At 39.3% G+C, this 18432-nt stretch overlaps 1 protein-coding gene across 9 annotated transcripts in view; it reads left to right on the plus strand.

Annotated features, from left to right (window-relative positions):
- NEO1 (neogenin 1) overlaps window positions 1–18432 on the plus strand; it is a 241560-nt gene that overhangs the window by 79879 nt on the left and 143249 nt on the right. For all 9 annotated transcript variants that reach the window (XM_070797052.1, XM_070797050.1, XM_070797044.1 and 6 more), the window contains exons 3-4: window positions 1116–1391; window positions 5282–5435. In XM_070797052.1, coding sequence (XP_070653153.1) covers window positions 1116–1391; window positions 5282–5435 — 430 coding nt within the window. The remainder of the gene's footprint in view (window positions 1–1115; window positions 1392–5281; window positions 5436–18432) is intronic.

The following is an 18432-nucleotide window of genomic DNA, read 5'->3' on the forward strand; positions in this document are numbered from 1 at the left end:
TCCATTGATATTAGGAAATTAACCTTAATAAAAAATACTATCATTTAATTGATAGGTACAATTCAGATTTCACTGGTTATCTCAGTAATGTTCTTAATAGCAGAAAAAACAAAAGCGAAAACTCTGCCCCAGCATCCCTCTTCCTTTCCAGTCCTGGATTACAAGTTTAGTACTTAGTCGTTCTCTCTTTAGATTTTGACAATCTCATATCATTATTCAGTTCATCCTTGTCTCTTTTGAATTTTCTAGTTTTCCTCCATGAATGGATTCAGGTTTTGCATTTTGGGGAGGAATGTCACAGAAGTGATGCTGTATTCTTAGTGCATCATATCAGAAAGCATGTGGTGTTTTGTTCCATTACTGGTAGTGTTAGCTTCTGTTACTTGGTTAAGATTGTCTGTACTATGTCTCTCTACTCAAAAGTTAATAAATATTTTGTACTTTTAAGTATTTGGAGAAGATATAATTTGATACTCTATCAACATCCCTATTCCTCTTCCAACTCTCACTTAGTAGTTTTAGCATCCATTCTTCATTCTTTGCTGCATTAATCATCATTATCCCAGAGTTAGCCAGAGGGAACTCCTTTTGTCTGACTTCTGTGTCCTTTGGCTATGTCCGTTTTAGTCTTTGGGTACTTCCTTACTTTCTGTCACAATGTGTTCCAGACTTATATTTCCATACTGTAGTCCTAGAATCAGCCATTTATCCAAGAAGCATTAGTTCCTTTAGGTGGAGAATAGTATTTTAGAAATCATGATCAGGTCACCATATATATTCATTGTTACTGGAGTAAGATTGATTCTGGGCTCTTTCTGGACAGAGCTAGGATGTGTGTGTGTGCGTACATATTTGTAATAACTATAGGTGAAATGTATATATATAGATATTTGTACCTTGTTTTTTCAACCATGAGGAATCTGACTCCAGTAATTCCTAGTACATTATTCACTTGATCTGTATCCCTGTATGTAGCCAATTTCCTGACCCATGGACCTTCTTTTTAAACCTGGTTCCACTATACTTGTGGCCAAACAGGCTAACTTGCTCCTGGTTTCATGACTAAAGTAATATTTAACTACATTTTATTTTTTTTCCTTTTCTTCATTGTCCAGGTCTTCCAAGATTTGCCAGCCAACCAGAGCCTTCTTCAGTTTACGTTGGGAACAGTGCGGTTCTGAATTGTGAAGTTAATGCAGATTTGGTCCCATTTGTGAGATGGGAACAGAACAAACAGCCTCTTCTTCTGGATGATAGAGTTATCAAACTTCCAAGCGGAACGCTAGTTATCAGCAACGCAACTGAAGGAGATGGGGGACTCTATCGATGCATGGTTGAAAGTGGAGGGCCACCAAAGTATAGTGAGGAAGCTGAATTAAAAGTTCTTCCAGGTATTAATTCATTATCAGGATTGATGGTTTTATATTTGTTAATGGGTAAAAATTGTCCTGTTAGAATTTTTTTAAATAAACATGGTTACAGGTGTGGTATGACATATTAATGCCAGCGTAAAGAGTTTCAGTTTCTTGCAGGGAGAGAGAAGAAGAAAACATACCGGAAAGATCGTCTCTAGTGAATAGATTGGTCAGTAAATATTTACGAAGCAATAAAGTACAGTCAGTATCTTTGGCATTCTTCTTGGCTAAACAAACATTAGCTCTGTGTCTTTTGTCAAAGCTCTGTCTTTTTCTGTCTCCTCCAGTAATACACTTTTTACAGTTCTCATACCTCCTTGTGATAGTTAAGTCTTTTTAGTTATAAGAATCACAGACTTACTAAGGCTAGTTCATATAAGGGATGGGCAGAATAGTAACTGTTAATATAGCAGCTCTAGAGATACTGGTGAGTCAGAGGTCTTCATAATGCTCCCTCGTTTTATGTCAACTTAGCTCTTCTCTCTGTCTTTCCTTCTTTTTCTGGGATCTCATTCTTGCTGCCCTTACTGGCTTTCCTCATAATCTGTTCTGTGTGTCTTTTCTCAAATGTGTAACTTCTGCTTTCTCATGCCATCCTCTCATTTGTGGCTCATCATAGTTCCTGTACCTTCTTGGTGTTTCATGACCTTTTACCTTCTGTTCCAACTGCTGTATTTCATATTTCTTATATTTCAAATCTGAGTTTATGAATATAATTGGACCATTCCTACCTTGTTTGGACAGTTTATATATATATATATATATATATATATATATATATATATATATATAAATATATAATGATTGTGTACAGTTTTTTTTAGCCCATGGATTGGCTTGCAAAGGGAGGCCAACATTATGAGCAACCACTCTTGAGAGTATTCCTGATGGCCCTTGAACCGATTTTTTATTTAATGCAGTTTCTTTCTTTGTCATCATCATTCTTGTCCTTATTGTTCCTCAGTGTATTTTCAGCTCAGCAGCCACAGTTCTCTTTTAAGATGTTTATTAGATCATGTCACATGTTTGCTCAAAGCCTCCTAATAGTTTCCCATCTCAGAGTAAATGTTAAAAGCCCTTGGACTGTAAGGTTTTGTATAATCCTAATGCCACTTCCCTCCCCATCTATCTTCTTACATCTCATACCCATCTCTCCCTCACTGTGTGACTGTTGGCATCTGACATTTTTAGAACACTGCAAACATGCTCTTGCTTTAGGGTCTTTCTGCTTATCGTTTTCTCTGCCTGGATCCTCTTCCCTCAGATAGCTCTGCTTGACTCACTGTCGTACCTCTCTGCTCAGATATCATTTATCAGTGAAGCCTTCCTTGACCACTGTTCAAGACAACAGTCTTCCATTTCTGCCCCAGTGCTTTCTCCCCCTGCATTTCACTTGAGAATATATCACCATCTGACACACTATATCTTTTATTTGTTGTCTCTCTCCCCTTATTAGTATGTAAGCTCAACTAGGGCAGAGAATTTTGTCTGCTACTAAGAATGGTAATTGGCACACAGAAGCCAATAAATATACAGATTTGTTTGTTTCAATAAAAACTTGAAAGTGAAAGTGAAGTCACTCAGTCGTGTCCGACTCTTTGCAACCCTATGGACTGTAGACTACCAGGCTCCTCCGTCCATGGGACTTTCCAGGCAAGAGTACTGGAGTGGGTTGCCATTTCCTTCTCTAGAGGATCTTCCTGACCCAGGGATTGAATCCCGGTCTCCCGCATTATAAGCAGATGCTTTACTGTCTGAGCCACCAGGGAAGTCCTAGTTCAAGGTAGGAAAAGAAAGAACTAGTGCTCTATAGCAATGTCTTCCAACCTACTTTCTGACTTGCTTTTATATAGAAGAGGTCTTATTTCATGGCAGACAGAGGTGATATTTTTTCTCTGAATCTGTGTTATCAATCACAAATCCTCCAAACCAGGTTGAGGTAAATAAGATTCTTGGTGTCAAAAGATGAACCACCATGAAATATCTGAAACAAAAAATACAGATTGTTTTGTTTACCTAAGGGAGAGCTATGTTTGTAAAGCATAGTCATCTTGAATAATGCAGACTGCTAATATCCTGTGAAATTTTTTGAAAAGCATTGTTCTTGGTTAGGAGACTGGGTCAGGAAGATCCTGTGGAGAAGGAAATGGCAACCAACTCCAATATTCTTGCCTGGAGGATCCCATAGGCAGAGGATCCTGGCAGGCTACAGTCCATGGGGCCACAAGAGTCAGACATGACTTAGCGACTAAACCAACAGTCTCCTATAAAATTTTTTGAAAGACATTGTTCTTAGTGTGTTGGTTAGGAGACTGGGATGGGTTGATGTCAGTAATAGAAACATGTTTTATCATTGGTTACAGAGATGAGAACAATGTCAGCCTTAGAAGCAAGGGATTCCACCACTGAATGGCTAATAACTTTTAGAGGCATTGGATAAACTCATTGGTTGGCTTTCAAAGCATGTTCACTGAAGAGTTGTGCTGAACTATTAGACAGTGTTTTGTTACCATGACTACAGAACTGTCATTGATTAGTTACACAAGTTTAAAGCCAGCTCTGGTGGTTGTCAAAATGGTTATAGAACATGTTTTCCTAAGAGTTTGGAGCAAAGAATCTCATCTCTGCCTGAGAACAGTCTTTCTTTTCAAGGTTCGATGCACGATACTGGATGCTTGGGGCTAGTGCACTGGGACGACCCAGAGGGATGGTATGGGGAGGGAGGAGGGAGGAGGGTTCAGGATGGGGAACACATGTATACCTGTGGCGGATTCATTTCGATATTTGGCAAAACTAATACAATTATGTAAAGTTTAAAAATAAAATAAAATTAAAAAAAAAAAACTTAACAGTAGAAAGATGGTACTGATGAACCTGTTTTCAGGGCAGCAGTGGAGACTCAGACGTGGATAACAGACTTATGGACACAGTGGGGGAAGGAGAGGGTGGGATGAATTCAGACAGTAGCGTGAAAACATATTCATGCAGTTCAGTTCAGTCGCTCAGTCGTGTCCGAATCTTTGCGACCCCATGAATCGCAGCACGCCAGGCCTCCCTGTCCATCACCAACTCCCACATTACCATATGTAAAACAACCAGTGGGAAATTGCTTTCTGATGCTGGGCGCTTAGGCTGGTGCTCTGTGATACCTAGAAGGGTGGGAGTTGGGAGGAAGATTCAAGAGGCTGGGGACATGTGTATACCTATGGCTTATTCATGTTAATGTGTGGCAGAAACCAACACAATATTGTGAAAAATTATCTTCCAATTTAAAAAAAAACTAGAACTATCACCCCATCTAACAGATAACCCTATCTTCTACCCCAGGAGTATGATCTTTTCATATGCCTGTAAGAGGGTGACTCTCTAAAGTGTGAATACACATATAGTGGTAGCTTGATAGTTGCACCATTGTAGAAATTAAAGGAGTGACTGTCTCAGTGAGCAAGTTAAATAGATGAAGCTCAAAGATTTTTAGAGGTAGCATATAGGTATAGGGAAGGAAAAGAAAGGAAACCTCTTACAATATCTCTGTGAGTGATGAGGATACTAAGGTCCTGAGCTTGCTCAGTCTTTTTCATATTTGTACCACTTATGAAGTATTTTCCTTATGTTATCTTTTAAAATGAAGGGGGTTCAAGTCAGATTTCACTTAGGTAACTAGTAAGGACACTGAAAGCAGGAGCTATGACTTAAACATGTTTAAGCCTCCCAGAGAGCCTTGGACAAAGTTGTGTACACGGGAATTATTAAGAAATGCTTGCTAATTTAAATGGAATTTTCCTGTCATTTTTGCTTAAACTATTTCGTTGTATAAAGCCACACAGACTCTTAAACATTTTCTTTTGTTTTAATTTTGTTTTCAGATCCTGGTGCCACATCAAACTTGGTATTTTTGAAACAACCTTCTTCCTTAATCAGAGTCATTGGTCAGAGTGCAGTGTTGCCATGTGTTGCTTCAGGACTTCCTACTCCAAGCATTAGATGGGTGAAAAACCAGGAGACAGTTGACACAGAAAGGTAACATTGTCTGCCTAAAAGCCTTTTTCAGCCTTGGCTTGTGACTTGGTCTAATCTTATTTGAGACTATTGATTAATTTTAAAAAGGTTATCTCTTTTATTTTTATTTAAACACATCATGACGCTTATTTATCATTCTTGAAATATGTTTATATGCTATATATGATTAGGATGTTTAAAGAATGCTTTTAAGATATTAAGGGATAATTATTCCATTGGTTCTTCTTAGCTTAAGGCCCTAGGATTTCCTTCCTTAAATTGTTGCAAGAGTTTCTAATGCTGACTACCTGAGATGTCTAACTTACTCTCATATGCATTTTGTCGATGATAGTTTTTTCCTTTACTTAAACAGTAAAAGAAAATGTATTCCTCATTTTTTTGTTTTTGACTTTCAGGGTCATACCAGCTTCCTTCTATGACCTCAGATTTTTCATCTTACACATAAGCCTTTTCTGTTGACATCGACCATCACCCTATTTTCCCTCCCAAACACTGTCATTACTTCCTTTTGTTGTTGTTCAGTTGCTCAGTCACGTCTGACTCTGCAACCCCATGAACTGCGGCATGCCAGGCTCCCTGTCCTTCACTGTCTCCTGGAGTTTGCTTAGATTGTGTCCATTGAGTTGGTGATGCTATCTAACCCTCTCATCCTCTCCTGCCCCCGTCTCCTTTTTTCTTCAATCTTTCCCAGCATCAGGGTTTTTTTTTCCCAGTAAGTCGGCTCTTCGTATCATGGGGCCAGAGTATTAGAGCTTCAGCATCAGTCCTTCCACTGAACATTCAGGGTTGATTTCCTTTAGCATTGAGTGTTTTGATCTCCTTGCTGTCCAAGAAACTCTCAAGAAGCTTCTCCAGCACCACAATTCAAAAGCATCAATTCTTCGACTCTCTGCCTTCTCTATGGTCCAACTCTCACATTCGTACATGATTACTGGAAAAACCATAGCTTTTGACTATATGGACCTTCATCAGCAAAGTGATGTCTCTGCTTTTTAATATGCTATCTAGAGTTGTCATGGATAAATGTCTTCCAGGAAGCAAGTGTCTTCTAATTTCATGGCTACAGTCACCATCAGCAGTGATTTTGGTGTCCAAGGAAATAAAATCTGTCACTACTTCTACTTTTTCCCCTTCTATTTGCCATGATCAGGCCAGCTTTTTCACTCTCTCACCTTCTTCAAGACGCTCTTTAGTTCCTCTTCACTTTCTCCCATTAGGTGGTGTCCTCTGCATATCTGAGGTTGTTGATATTTCTCCTGGCAGTCTTGATGCCAGCTTGTGATTCATCCAGCCTGCCATTTCACATGATGTACTCTGCACAGAAGTTGCATAAGGAGGGTGACAATATGCAACCTTAACATACTCTTTTCCCAATTTTGAACCAGTTCATTGTTCCTTGTCCAGTTCTAACTGTTGCTTCTTGACCTGCATACAGGTTTATCTGAAGATAGGTATGGTGATATTCCCATCTCTTTAAGAATTTTTCACAGTTTCTTGTGGTCCACACAGTCACAGGCTTTAGCATAGTCAGTGAAGCAGAAGTAGATGTTTTTCTGGAATTCCCTTGCTTCCTCTATGATCCAACGAATGTTGGCAATTTGATCTCTGGTTCCTCTGCCTTTTCTAAATCCAGGTTGTATATCTGGAAGTTCTCAGTTCATATATTGCTGAAGCCTAGATTGAAGGATTTAGAGCATAACCTTGCTAGCACATAAAATAAGCACAATTGTAGGGTAGTTTGAACATTCTTTGGCATTGCCTTTCTTTGGGATTGGAGTGAAAACTGACCTTTTCCAGTCCTGCGGCCACTGCTGAGTTTTCCAAATTTGCTGATCTATTGAGTGCAGTACTTTAGATTTTAGATAGCTCAGCTGGAATTCCATCACTTGCACTAACTGTGTTCATACTAATGCTTCCTAAGGCCCACTTGACTTCACATTCCAGGATGTCTGGCTCCGGGTGAGTCGCCACACCATCATGTTTATTCAAGTCGTTAAGATCTTTTTTGTACAGTTCTTCTGTGTATTCTTGCCATTTCTTCTTAATCTCTTCTGCTTTTGTTAGATCCTTATCATTTCTGTCCTTTATTGTACACATCGTTGCATGAAATAGTCCCTTGATATCTCCACTTTTCTTGCAGAGATCTCTAGTCTTTCTCATTCTGTTGTTTTCCTCTATTTCTGTGCATAGTTCATTGAAGAAGGCCTTATCTCTACTTGCTATGCTCTGGAACTCTGCATTCAGTTGGATACATCTTTTCTTTTTTCCTTGCCTTTCACTTCTTTTCTTTTCTCAGCTATTTGTAAAGTCTCCTCAGACAGCCACTTTGCCTTCTTGCATTTTTTTTTCCCCTTTGGGATAATTTTGGTCACCGCCTCCTGTACAGTGTTATGAACTTCCATCCATAGTTCTTCTGGCACTCTGTCTACTAGATCTAATCCCTCGAATCTATTCTTCACCTCTGCTGTATAATCATAAGGGATTTGATTTAGGTCATACCTGAATGGCCTAGTGGTCTTCCCAACCTTCTTCAATATAAGTCTGAATTTAGCAATAAGGAGCTCATGATTTGAGCCACAGTCAGTCCAGTCTTGTGTTTGCTGACTGTATAGAGCTTTTCCATCTTTGGCTACAAAGAATATAATCAATCTGAATTTTGGTACTATCTGGTGATATCCATGTGTAGAGTCGTCTGTTGTGTTGTTGGATGAGGGTGTTTGCCATGACCAGTGTGTACTCTTGACACAACTCTGTTAGCATTTGCTCTGCTTCATTTTGTACTCCAGAACCAAACATGCCTGTTATTCCATGTATCTCTTGACTTTCTACTTCTGCATTCCAATCCCCTGTGATGAAAAGGACATCTTTTTTGGTGTTAGTTCTAGAAGGTCTTAGATCTAGTAGATCTTCACAGAACTGGCCAATTTCAGCTTCTTCAGCATTAGTGGTTGGGGCATAGGCTTTGGTTACTGTGATGTTGAATGATTTCCCTTGGAAATGAGCTGAAATCATTCTATCATTTTTGAGATTTCAAGCAAGTCCCAGGTGGTGCTAGTGGTAAAGAAACCATCTGCCGATGCAGGAGACATAAGAGACATAGGTTCTATCCCTGAGTCAGGAAGATCCCTTGGAGAAGGAAATGGCAAACCACTCTAGTATTCTTGCCTGGAGAATTCCATGGACAGAGGAGCCTGGTGGATTATGGTTCATAGTGTCACAAAGAGTTGGACACAACTGAAGTGAATTCCCATGCACGCACTGCATTTTGGACTGTTTTGTTGACTATGAGAGCCACTCCATTTCTTCTAAGGAACTCTTGCCTAGAGTAGTAGATATAATAGTCTTCTGAATTAAGTTTACCCATTCCTATCCATGTTAGTTCACTGATTTCTAAGATGTTGATGTTCACTCTTAACATGTCCTCCTTGATCATGTCCAGTTTACCTAGATTTATGGACCTAACATTCCAAATTCCTATGTAATATTGTTCCTTACAGCATCGTACTTTACTTTCACCACCAGACACATCCACAACTGAGTGTCGTTCCCACTTTGGCCCAGCTGCTTCATTCTTTCTGGAGCTATTAGTAATTGCCCTTTGCTCTTCCCCAGTAGCATAGTGGATACCTTCTGACCTAGGGGCTTGTCTTCTGGTGTCATGTCATGTTGCCTTTTCATACTGTTGATGGGGTTCCTTATCATCCTGTTCATGGGCTTCTTGTGGCAAGAATACTGGAGTGGTTTGTTATTCCCCTCTCCAGTGGACCATGTTTTGTCAGAACTCTTCAATATGATCTGTCCTTCTTGTGTGACTCTGCATGGCATGGCTCATAGCTTCATTGAGTTATGCAAGCCCCTTCACCCCAAGAATGCTGTGATCCATGAAGGGCCATTTACTTCCTTAGGTAATAGATTTTTTTTTTTCAGTTGTATTCTGGTAAGAGAACTGGGTGGTGGTGATGGAGGTGGTGGTAGTTCCATATGATTTATTTCCATAACAAAGTCATCTTGTGCATTGTAGAATGTACAGTAACATCCCTGGCCTCTGCCCATGAGATGCAGTAGCACTCCCAAGTTGTGACAACCAAAAATGTTTCTAGATATTGCCAGATACCTCTCAGGAGACAAAATTATCCCCAGTTGAGGACCATTTTCCCGGAGCAGTGCTGTGCAATGGGAACATGATGAAAGCCACAAAAATAATTAAAAATTTTCTGGAACACATGGCACTACTAAATACAATAATTTATACAATGTACTGGTTAAAGTGAAATTTAGTTCTACCAAAACAATAAAGTTTGTGTTTAGTCCTGCTTCATATCCTACATTTACATTTCCTCAGTCGGTCTAGCCACATTTCAAGTGTCAGGAGCCACATGTGGCTGGTGGCTGTTGTTTGGATAGAGCAAGTTTAGAGCTTCCCAGTTGACTAATTTAGCGTAAGCAGGTAATCTTAATTTGTGTAGTTCAGTAAACAAGATACGGAAAGGAGTATCTGTCTAGTCAGCTTGGTGATCAACCTTTACTGATCAGTGGGGATGCTAGAATGCAATCAGATTGTTCCTCACATGTTCCATTAGCCAAACTGATAGCACCATCTTCAGTGTCACCTGATTTCTTACTGAACACCTGTCCAGTCACCAACTTCTGCCTATATTTTACTCCCTTTTCCCCCACTCTTTTTTCCAGCTAAATATTATACAAAGAATTCCTAAGACTTTAAGGGAATTTTTTTAAACCTACACTAACTGAAAACATGAGGAACCTTAAGATAGGGTATATACTGGCACAAAGACAGAAATATAGATCAATGGAACAAAATAGAAAGCCAAGAGATAAATCCATGCACCTATGGACACCTTATCTTTGACAAAGGAGGCAAGAATATGCAATGGATTAAAGACCATCTCTTTAACAAGTGGTGCTGGGAAAACTGGTCAACCACTTGTAAAAGAATGAAACTAGAACACTTTCTAACATCATACACAAAAATAAACTCAAAATGGATTAAAGATCTAAACTTAAACCAGAAACTATAAAACTCCTAGAGGAGAACATAGGCAAAACACTCGCTGACATAAATCACAGCAGGATCCTCTATGACCCACCTCCCAGAATATTGGAAATAAAAGCAAAAATAAACAAATGGGACCTAATTAAACTTAAAAGCTTCTGCACAACAAAGGAAAGTCTAAGCAAGATGAAAAGACAGCCTTCAGAATGGGAGAAAATAATAGCAAATGAAGCAACTGACAAACAACTAATCTCAAAAATATACAAGAAACTCCTGCAGCTCAATTCCAGAAAAATAAATGACCCAGTCAAAAAATGGGCCAAAGAACTAAACAGACATTTCTCCAAAGAAGACATACAGGTGACTAACAAACACATGAAAAGATGCTCAACATCACTCATTATCAGAGAAATGCAAATCAAAACCACAATGAGGTACCATTTCACACCAGTCAGAATGGCTGCAATCCAAAAGTCTACAAGCAATAAATGCTGGAGAGGGTGTGGAGAAAAGGGAACTCTCTTACACTGTTGTTGGGAATGCAAACTAGTACAGCCACTATGGAGAACAGTGTGGAGATTCCTTAAAAAACTGGAAATAGAACTGCCTTATGACCCAGCAATCCCACTGCTGGGCATACACACTGAGGAAACCAGAATTGAAAGAGACACGTGTACCCCAATGTTCATCGCAGCACTGTTTATAATAGCCAGGACATGGTAGCAACCTAGATGTCCATCAGCAGATGAATAGATAAGAAAGCAGTGGTACATATACACAATGGAGTATTACTCAGCCATTAAAAAGAATACATTTGAATCAGTTCTACGGAGGTGGATGAAACTGGAGCCTATTATACAGAGTGAAGTAAGCCAGAAAGAAAAACACCAATACAGTATACTAACGCATATATATGGAATTTCGAAAGATGGTAACAATAACCCTGTATACAAGACAGCAGAAGAGACACTGATGTATAGAACAGTCTTTTGGACTCTGTGGGAGAGGGAGAGGGTGGGAAGATTTGGGAGAATGGCATTGAAATATGTATATCATATATGAAACGAATCGCCAGTCCAAGTTCGATGCATGATACTGGTTGCTTGGGGCTGGTGCAATGGGACGACCCAGAGGGATGGTACGGGGAGGGAGGTGGGAGGGGGGGTTCGGGATGGGGAACACGTGTATACCCGTGGCGGATTCATGTTGATGTATGGCAAAACCAATACAGTATTGTAAAGTAATTAACCTCCAATTAAAATAAATTTATATTAAAAAAAAGGGTATGTAAATGTTAAGCTCTTAGAGTAGAAATTTTAATTGGCTACATGTTAGAACAAAGTATCAGGAATAGGACAGCTGAGATAGGTTATTTTTAAAGCTTTTATATTTTATCTTCGTAGAAGTACATTCTGAAGACAAACAATAAGAGTTTGATTTCTTATATAAGAAATAAAAGTGAGAATTTCCATGATTCTCATTTGTTTATTCAATAATTATTCAACAAATATTTATTAAATGCTCTTTATGTTCGGCCCTATTCAAGGTACAGGAAATAGAGTAGTGAACCAAGTAGATTTTTGCTCTTAGTTCATATTCTAGTGGACAAGAGTCAGGCAATAATCATATGAACATAAAATTTCAGTTTATAATAAGTGCTGTGAAGAAAATTAAGACAATTTAGTAATTTCCTAGTTACATTACTTTGAATTTTAAGGATAAATAGAAGATTGAGTAGACTTTCCCATCTTGAGTTCTGTAGGCTTCTCAATGCTTCAGTTATGTGGTAGAAAAGTCTGAGAAGCATTGCTTTGCCATACCACTGTCTCAGGAAGCTTCAGAAGAATATAAGAGCAAGACAGTGCTGGTGTTCTTCACACTGGTGTTTCCAGACCCAGGCACAGTACTTGGCATATAATTGGGTAGGAAGAGGGCGACCAATGTATTTTGGTTGAATTTCTGAATGTAGTATAGGAAAATGTAAGTAGGTGAATGGAACACCGTGCTTCAGGTTAGATACAAGTGATTATTCAAAGTATCCTTGTTTCTGCCAGTCTTATGAGATATGTAGATGGATCTTAGTTAATAAATTATGTAGACCTCAAATTAGAAAGAAATTTAGAAATTGAAAGAAAAATGTGACTAGAAATCTAGATAGTAACCGGGCTGGCTCTAGTGAAAAGGAAAAACCAAACAAATTATTAGACATCCTTCTCAATTATTCATCTTAAGAACTAGTTAAGAATATTTCAAAACATGTCCATGACTTTTATAAGTGTGTTAAGAATTGATATATTTGGTTAATCTTTTGATCACATTTGTTTGGATCCAAACCAAACATAGCTATTGAAGTGGGGGTGGTGGTAGAAATGTATCCCATTCATTGAGTAGTTTTATTTGAAAGGGAGAGAATTCAGAAAATACAAATGCTGAAGTGCACGGTGACTGACAGCAAAATGTAATTTAGTAATTAAATAATGTTATGTTTTAGTGGAATGATAGATTAGAACTCAGCTGCAAAAGAAACAGGTTATAGTTATAAAATGCTTAATGTTAGATTACAATTGACAGTAGTAGAAAAATTAGATTGTTTAAAGGACAAGTGGAAGACTTCCATTTCTGGGAAGATTGAGTAGTATTTTCCACTGATCTTCCTGTTGCATACAACTGAAAACTCTGGACATTACAGGTAGAACACATGTAAGACTCTGAAAGGTGGAGAGAGGAAGGGACCTTAGACCTAAGAAACAACATGATGTTTTAAGTTCCATGGGTTTTGTTTTTACCTTGTATATCCCAGCTTGAGCTGAAGAAGCTGGTAACCTGCAAACACCACTAGGCACAAACAAAAATGCACCACCAAAGTGTGTTTTCTCTAGGCAAAGGACCAGAGAGGGGCAGCAAGATAAAAACTACTTCAACTACTCTAATCAGTCCTACTCCAGCCAAATACCACATAAAGAACTGTGACCCCGTCCTCTCCAATGCCAGCAAAGGCCTAGTGGGATGCCGAGACTTCTGCCTTCACCAGGTTGTGATGAACCATCCTCCTTGCTCTATGGTGTCAGAGGCTAAGTAGAGAGCCAGGACTTTCATCCCAACCAAGCAGTATTGAGGCCCCCACCCCTGCTGTGTCAGTGGAGGCGCCTGGGGAGCCTGGACTTTTATCCCACCTGGCAATAGAGACACTCTTTGCCAGCTTCCCTTCTCCACCAGGGTGGTATCGAAGGAGGCCTGTGGGGAGTCAGGACTTGCAGTACCTTGTAATGTCGAACCCTCTCTCTTCATGGTGTTACTGGACGCCACGTGGGGAACAGTAATGAGGCACTCTTACTGCACCCAGCCAGAGAGCAGGCTCAGTGGCAGCGTAATGAGGAGCCAGGACTCTCAGTCCTGCTAAGGCATGATGTGGAGTCCCCCTTCCCTCTCAGGTGTCAGTCAAGACTGAGAGTGGAACCTGGACTTCATGAGGTAGCACCTCCCCTTTCCACTGGGTGTCAGAAGCAGCCACCTGCAAGCAAAAGGTTTAGTAAGATCCAGAATCTTATAACATAATGCCTCAAATATCCAGATGTCAATGGAAAATTGCTCATCAAACCAAGAATGAGGAAAATCTCAAATGAGAAAAGACAATTTATGCTAAAACTGAGATTACAGGTCTTTGAATTATGTAAGAAAGATTTTTAAAGCAGTTATCATTAAAATGCTTCAACAAGGAATTATGAATACATTTGAAATAAACAAAAAACAGAATATCTCAAGAGATAAATAGTCTCTTCTAAGGAATAGAAGATTTAAAGAAGAACTAAACAGGAAATTTTGAACTAAGACAATAAAAACTACAACAAAAAAAAACCCAGCTCATTAGATGGGCTAACAAGAGACTGGATGGGATAAAGGAAAGAATTAGTAGACTGGAAAAAAAAGGAGACGACACAAGATGATCGATATTAGGACTGAGCCGGGGTTGCCACTACAGACCCAGCAAACATCGAAAGGATAATAGGAGAATACTATAAACAACTACTAGTCATGTAGTCCAGTAGTCATGTATGGATGTGAGATTGGACCACAAAGCAGGCAGAATGCCGAAGAGTTGATGCTTTTGATCTGTGATGCTGGAGAAGACTCTTGACAGTCTCTTGGACAACAAGGAGATTAAACCAGTCCATCCTAAAGGAAATCAACCCTGAATACTTATTGGAAGGACTGATGCTGAAGCTGCAATACTTTGGCCGCCTGATGCCAGGATCTTTTAGAAAAGATCCTGATGCTGGGAAAGATTGATGGCAGAAGGAGAAGAGGGTGACAGAGGATAAGACGGTTGTATGGCATCACTAATTTAATGGACATGAACTTGGGCAAATTTCAGGAGGTGGTGAAGGACATGGAGGCCTGGCGTGCTGCAGTCCATGGGGTCGCAAAGAGTCAGACACGGCTTGGTGACTGAACAACGACATAAACAATTGTACATCACATAAGTTTGATTGAGACAAACCATTTCCTCTAAAACGCAAACTACCATATCTAACTCAATATGAAATAAGTAGTCCTCTTAACTCTTAAGGAGATTAAATTTGTAATTTTTAAACTCTCCCCAAAAGTCTGCAAGTCCACATAGCTTCACTGGAGAATTCTATCAGTGTTTAAAGAGTTAGAACCAATTCTACACAGTCTTTCTGGAAAATGGAAAGAATTGGAGCTAATATTATCTAGTGAGAATTTTATTATGCCTCACATTTTGGGTGCATGTAAATTCTGTGTTATCTTACCTGGGAAACACTGAACAGAGGAACCTGGAGGGCTACAGTCCACGAGGTCACGAAAGAATGGGACATGACTTAGCAACTTAACAATAAAATTAAAAACTTTTGCTCTGTGAAAGACCATGTTAAGAGGATGAAAAGATAAAGCTACAGATTTTTTGTGGGGACAAAATATTTGCCAACCATGTATCAAACAAAGGAGGAGTATCTAAAATGTGTAAAGGTATCTCAAAAACAAAACAAAACAAAACAAAACTCAGTATTTAAAAAGTATATAATTCAGTTAGAATGTAGACAGAAGAGTTAGTTCAGTTCAGTCACTCAGTGGTGTCTGACTCTTTGCGACCCTGTGGACTGCAGCATGCCAGACTTTCCTGTCCATCACCAACTCCCGGAGCTTACTCAAACTCATGTCCTTTGAGTTGGTGATACCATCCAACCATCTCATCCTCTGTCATCTTAGATAGATGGTTCACCAAACAAGATGTACAGATGGTAGATAAGCACAGGAAAAATTGCTTAATATCATTAGCCATTAGGAAGTGCAAATTAAAACCACAACTTATCACTGCATACTTCAAGAGTGACAGTGCCAAATGTTGTCAGGTATGTGGAGAAACGAGATCACTCTGGCATTGCTGGTAGGAATGTGAAGTGGTGCAGCCACTCAGAAGAGCTGTTTGACAGTTTCTGAAGAAATTTGTTGCAACTGCCATATCACCTAACATTTACATTCTTGGGCATTTATCCCATCGAAACGAACTTACGTTCAGACAGAAACCTGCACGTGTATATTTATAGCAGCTTTATTCATAATACCCCCAAACTAGGAACAACTCAGCTGTCTTTCATTGAGTGAAGGATTAAATAAACAATGTCTATTCATACTCTGAAATTACTGTTCAGCAATAAAAGGAATAAACTTTTGACAATTGCAACAACCTGGATGAATCTCCAGAGAATTATGCTGAGTGAAAAAAGCCAATCCCCAGAGGTTGCATACCATGTGACTATCTATGTAACATTCTTCATGAAATGCAAAAATTATTGAAGTGGAGAACAGGTTAGTGGTTGCCAGGGGTTAATGAGGAGGTGGGCGAGGGAGGGAGGTGGATATGGCTATAAAAGAGCAGCAGGAGGGATCTTTGTGATGGTGGGAATATCAGTCTCCTAGTTACAGTTCCACAAGATCTTACTGTTGAGGAAAACTAAGTAAAGGGTCCGTGAGATCTCTCCGTATCATTCCTTGGACCTGCATGTGAATCTACAGGTATCTCTCAAAAGTTTAAAGAAAAAAAGCAAATGAGTGTGTATGTAAGATTAGCTTTCTCCTACCCTTCCTCAACTGCTGTTTTAGAGGAAGAGGTGTCTAAGAAGTTCTTTTGTGCTCTGGATATTATTTTCCATTCTCTCCAGTACTTTTGTAAATCCTCTTTTCAGATGTTTTCCTCTCCGATGGTTACCTGTCTTTTGTCTTTAAAAAAGCTCACCTCTCTCTCACTCAAATAACAATACAGAAAAACCTACATTAAACAAGTCATTTTCCTTCTGCATTCCCCATCACACTTCAGAGTCTTTTTTGACTTGTGTTTCTTCCTCAGCTTTTCTGTCCAGTCCGTCTGTCATTTTACCTCCTAAACATCTCTGAAATTCATGCCTGTTGCTAACACCTTATTCCAAGGTGCTGTTGACTGTCACATCATTTACTTCAGTAGCCTCCTTTTAACCCCACGTATACTCTGGCCTCATTCCAAATGCCCTTGCCATAGCAGTCTTTTCAAAGCCCAAGTCTTAACTACATCATTGTCAACTTCCCACCCACTTTTAAAGATGTTTAATGGACTTCCATTTTTTTCAAGTTAAGGATTCAGATTCTTTTTTTTTTTTTTTTTTTAGTATTCAGATTCTTAAAATGGCTTTCAGAGCCTTGTGTGGTCTGGCTCCATCCTCATATTTTTGCTTTTTTAATTCTTATATCTGGCCACATTGGTGGTTTTTGGATCCCCACACTGTGATCCTTTCTTTCACAATCCTTTGCATGTGCTAGACTTTCTTTTTGAAATCTTTTCCTCCCCTTCATCATTAGTTAGTTCCTATTCATTCTTCAGATCTCAGCTCAAAGGTTATTTTTATCAGTGAAATTTCTTTCTGATTTTCTGACAGATTCTTCTGGTATACCATTGTGTCGTGAAAGTCGCTCAGTAGTGTCCAACTCTTTGTGACCCCATGGACTATAGCCCATCAGGCTCCTCTGTCCATGGAATTCTCCAGGCAGGAATACTGGAGTGGGTCACCATTTCCTTCTCCAGGGTAACTACCCGACCCAGGGATCAAACCCAGGTCTCCTGCATTACAGGCAGATCCTTTACTGTCTGAGCCACCAGGGAAGCCCATAACTCTACGTTGTGTAGAGTTACCATTTTTTATGTCCGTCTTTCCCTCTAAATTGCATGACAGCACTGATTTTGTTTTTGCTTGCTTCAGTATACCAGCTGTTACCTGACATACATAGGGACACCAGTAAATAATGAATGAATGAATGAATAAATCCCTTTCTTTAACTTCATCATCCAACTTTTCAAAAGAGTGGCCATTATTTCATGCCTTCTCTTTACCCCTGTTGTTACTGCCGTGATTCATCCTTTTCTCTTTAATTCCATTACAATGACTTTACAACTTCCACTTGTTCCTTCACTAAATCTGACCATGTTATTAATCTGCTCAAAAGCCTTTCCCTTTGGCCAAAGACATAGGTCTTAGCACACCATGTTCTCCTCAACTGACCCCTGGTTACTCAGAGACACATATGTAATACACTCCTTATGTCTAGCAGTGCTCAGTTTGGGTCCGTTGACCATGAATACTTCTCCACTTACTGTTTCTGTTGACTGCATCTTTGAATTTTGGAGCTTGATTTCCTTTGTACTGTAAGCCACATATGTTACATGAACAACTTAAATCATTTCTGAGAAGCTGTTGGACATTCTTCCTCCCAGACTTCTTTTAAGGAAAGTAAAATCAGCTGCGTTAAGAAAGACTGACTTCCACTGTTCTTGTACTCATGGCAAATATGAGGCATAGCAAGTACCAGGAATGTTTCTTAGTATAATTATTAGATATAAATTACTATACCTCAGTTTCAAAAGTACTAACTAGTGTTTCAAATTATGTTCCACTCAGCTGGGTATCATATGTGTGTAGGGCTGATTTCCCCTTT

The sequence above is a fragment of the Bos indicus genome, chromosome 10, assembly GCF_029378745.1.
Source record: "Bos indicus isolate NIAB-ARS_2022 breed Sahiwal x Tharparkar chromosome 10, NIAB-ARS_B.indTharparkar_mat_pri_1.0, whole genome shotgun sequence".
NCBI classification, from domain to species: Eukaryota; Metazoa; Chordata; class Mammalia; order Artiodactyla; family Bovidae; genus Bos; species Bos indicus.